General features: G+C 30.4%; 1 protein-coding gene across 1 annotated transcript; it reads right to left on the bottom strand.

Annotated features, from left to right (window-relative positions):
* Positions 1-566: 566 nt before the first annotated feature.
* On the bottom strand, positions 567-1,813 carry LOC111410318. Its single transcript, XM_023040582.1, has 3 exons — positions 1,692-1,813; positions 1,535-1,596; positions 567-881 (listed from the first exon to the last, which is right to left on the bottom strand). The coding sequence occupies exons 1-3, from the start codon at positions 1,747-1,749 to the stop codon at positions 756-758; spliced, it is 246 nt and encodes an 81-aa protein (XP_022896350.1). The 5' UTR covers positions 1,750-1,813; the 3' UTR covers positions 567-755.
* Positions 1,814-3,845: the final 2,032 nt, after the last annotated feature.

Below are 3,845 nucleotides of genomic sequence, written 5' to 3'. Positions count from 1 at the left end.
AAACAAGGGCATAATGTTATATGATAAATAATGCTCCTGTTTGATGGGGATTAAAATCAGATTTTGTTTGTAGGTCTTAATAAAAGATGATACAATGTATGGTTGTAAAGTTGTCGATCTTTGAAATATGTGGTTAAAATTACTTGCTGACTTTGACTTAAAATTAAAATCTTGATTTAATCCCACCAAACAAGGCAATATGTCCCAACTACTTTAAGAAGCATATAGTTGTTAATTATTACCACGGCAATGAAATGGACTATTAATTTAGGATTTACCCAAAACTAACAAAGGGATGCAATGACCTAATTTTCCTCCCTCAAATCAAAACTTATCGTCTCAAACTCGGACTAGACTTACATAAACTAAATCAATGACAATATGAGGTTTTGTCTGCACATTGATGTAAATTCACAAAACCACTTATCAAGTTACACCCCGCAAAATACAGAACCACTTGAGATTCTACCTCTCACACTTAAAACCACCAAGTTAAATACTTTTATCGACCATTCACCTTCAAAGAACCATATAGACAAGAGACAAGCAAGAAGTAATCACATAAATTTACAAGACGTAAGTAGCCAAAATCTCATTTCAAGAAATTTAAGTATTGGAACAAAAATGTTATCCAATTGTCTCATTCTTAAAGTTACATTAGAGATAATAGTGAACTAGGCACAACCATGGCTAACCTAAACACAATCAAACGCATATTTTCATTTTTAATAGAACCAACTCACTCGCTAATGATCTCATTTGTCAAGGTCCATTGCCTGGGCAGCTTTAGCTTTCGCCAATGGTGTCAATTTTGTCTTTAACTTCTTCTTTCCTACTTGAAATCCACTCCCACCCTTCTTCTTATTTTTGCTACCGTCCACCTAATCAATGCACAAATCAGATTAATAAATATCAAAACAGACTCCTACAAACCTGTTATAAAACTAGAAAGAGCCAGACCCCAAAAGCTAGTCAACAAGATTGGATAATCCAAGCCAATATAAACCACACAAAGGAAGTCCATACTTCTGATATAGGATTCAGGTGCCCATACACCTCAATGGAAAATCATGACAAATCACCGCGCTTCCAACTCAGCGTCCACATTGAGCAAGTGCTCATACACCTAAGTGGTAATCAAGACCAGAGGACATGATGCCTGCTCCAATGCCATTGTCATAGAATTTGAAATAGCCAGACCCAAAAGTTAGCTATTGAGGTTAGAGAACCAAGCCTATATAAACCACATAAACGAAGCAAATACTTCGGACGTGGAATTTAGGTGCCCATAATTGGAAACATGACAAAAACTTTCAAAAGAGTAACACGAATAACAAATATTTAAAAGCTTTGCAGAAATGATTTAATCCAAGTAGATTGATAATATCCCAAAAGAGAAGAAAAGATCCCGGCTTCCACAATTGACAGAGAAAAGTAACGATTACGGGATTCCTAGTCCAATAATAAGAAAATACTGCACGAAAAAACAAGATTTACAGTAAAAGGAAAGCTAGAATAAGGAAAAGGGAATTACTTTCATCTTATTTTTCTTGGCTTGAAGATTCTTTTCCTTCTTCTCTTTCTCTACTTTTTCTCCTATATTTTCAGTCCAAAACAAATACAAGAAACTTATTATACAATCTGCAGAAGAAAATCATATTTTACGTATATCAATTTCTCGACTACATTACTTCTTAGGTCAAATTCGTGCTGCCTTTTCCTGCGAGCTAGATCGTTCTTCTTCGACATTTTTCTGGGAGAGGCGCGCTGTCTTCTCGGTCCAATAATCGATTCCAAAGCCCTAATGCGTTAATTTAAAATGGGGGGAGATTTTTATTTATTTTCTCGATTGGTCCCTAGTTTTCAAATAATTTTAATTTTACAACAAACCTTTATTTTTTACTTTCCATTTTGCGTATATTTTAGTTTATATTTTGATATGGAATTCCATGTTCGGTTGTGCGTACTTTCAAGAAAAATTACTTCCATAGAATAAGTTTTACAATTATTTTTATCGTTGGAAGTTAAAAATAATATTTATTTTAATATAAAAGTAAGAGTTACTAGTGCCGAAAAAAAGGGAGATTTAGTGATGCGAACTGCGGGACAAAATATATAAAGTCGACATACTAGGATAGATTTGATTGCGGCAAGCACACATGCAATATATATAAGCTCGAATTAGGACATTATCTAAAACCCACAATTTTTATTTGTCGCACTTATATCTAATTTTTTTGTCTCATTTTTATCATTAATTTTCAATTATTCTATAAATGTGCTTTGAATGAGGTGATATTTTGTCTAATTTTTTTTTATTTTTTTATTTTATGTATGTTGTCTTTTGTTTATTTAAAATGATTTGATGCAAATTAGTCTATATGTGCCCTCCTAGTGGATATTTTGGACAAAAATGGTCACCCGGGACAGTATGTGTGTAATTAACGTAAGGTTGAAAATAACAACGTGATAGAAATTTTGAGACATGCTTGTGGTACTAAGCAAAGATTGGAAACCTTCATTTTAATTGAAACGTGATACAATAAACAAAAGTTGTAGTGTGAATACCTGTTCAGAAAACGTGTTAACCCTAATATTACAGGATTTAATCAAGGGGTCAAATAGATTAAATAACATTTCTCTGGTTTAAAAAAAAATTATTTAAAAATATTACGTATATCGAATTTAGTTTTCAAAACATATATCTTCCACAATAAACTTTCAAGTTATAAAAAATAAATGAGTGAGAAATAAAAAGAAAAGAGTAAATAATAGGACAACCGTATAGTGAGTGATTCAATTCAAGCTAATTTGAGCTTACTTTGACTCCCAAAAATTGTTTCTGGAATTTAACTCAACAACGACTAGAACATCAACAAAAAAAAAATTCTTTTAACTGACTGGGATGTCAACTTAAAGCAGCAACAACTTTGATATAACTAATGAACTGACAAAATATTCACACACCAAGGTGAAACTTCGAACTCGCAAAAATGTCTCACTTTATAGATATAAATTTTCATATCAATTTAGAAATTTTTTTACACAAAATTTTATAACTTCTATCTCATGAGGATAGAGTGGTTAATACTATTTGTACAAAGAGTAAGAGTATTTTCAAGAGACTCTTTAATCATAAGATACTCTCTATTGGACTTGGACTTAGCTAGGGCGGCCGTTTATCGTTGGCCATTGACTGTCGATAGTTAACGGCCGTATAGCGATGTCATTTATTAATATTAAATTAAATAATATTTAAAAAATTCAATCTAAATGTAAATACACTAAAACGTAAAAATCGTATATTTATATCATACTATAGTTCAATACAATTCGAAATAATATAAATTACATGATACATAAGGCTTTTATGTGTTATCAATGCTTAACAAATCGTTTGCTTGACTAAAAGTAGTTGAGAGATTAGATACACTACTACAAGAACTAGATTGTAATTCAGTTGAAAAAATCATTTCATAATCAGTATGAGAATTAAAAGTTAATATAAGATTAAACGTAATTAAAATTAATTTTAAAATATAATTAAATTTTCAATTTCCAATTCTCAACACAAATTCATCACAAATTATAAATTCCCCAATTTCTCATTTTCAATTTTCATAAATCACATATTCACGATACTCAAATTAATTTTTAATATCACAATTCAAAGTTAACAAATTCTCAAATAATATATAAATTAAAACTCAATGCTCATAAGTTATATTTTATAAATTATTAAAGTATAAAATATTTAAAACGACAAAAACCAACAAAAAAAATAGTCATTGACTCGTCTAGAGTCTTAACATAAACTATTTTGTTAAATTTAGATTTAAAATTCA

Source organism: Olea europaea, chromosome 15 (assembly GCF_002742605.1).
Source record: "Olea europaea var. sylvestris chromosome 15, O_europaea_v1, whole genome shotgun sequence".
In the NCBI taxonomy this organism is placed as follows: domain Eukaryota; kingdom Viridiplantae; phylum Streptophyta; class Magnoliopsida; order Lamiales; family Oleaceae; genus Olea; species Olea europaea.
The sequence above is the reverse complement of the archived record's forward strand: the minus strand, read 5'-3'. Positions and strand labels throughout refer to the sequence as shown.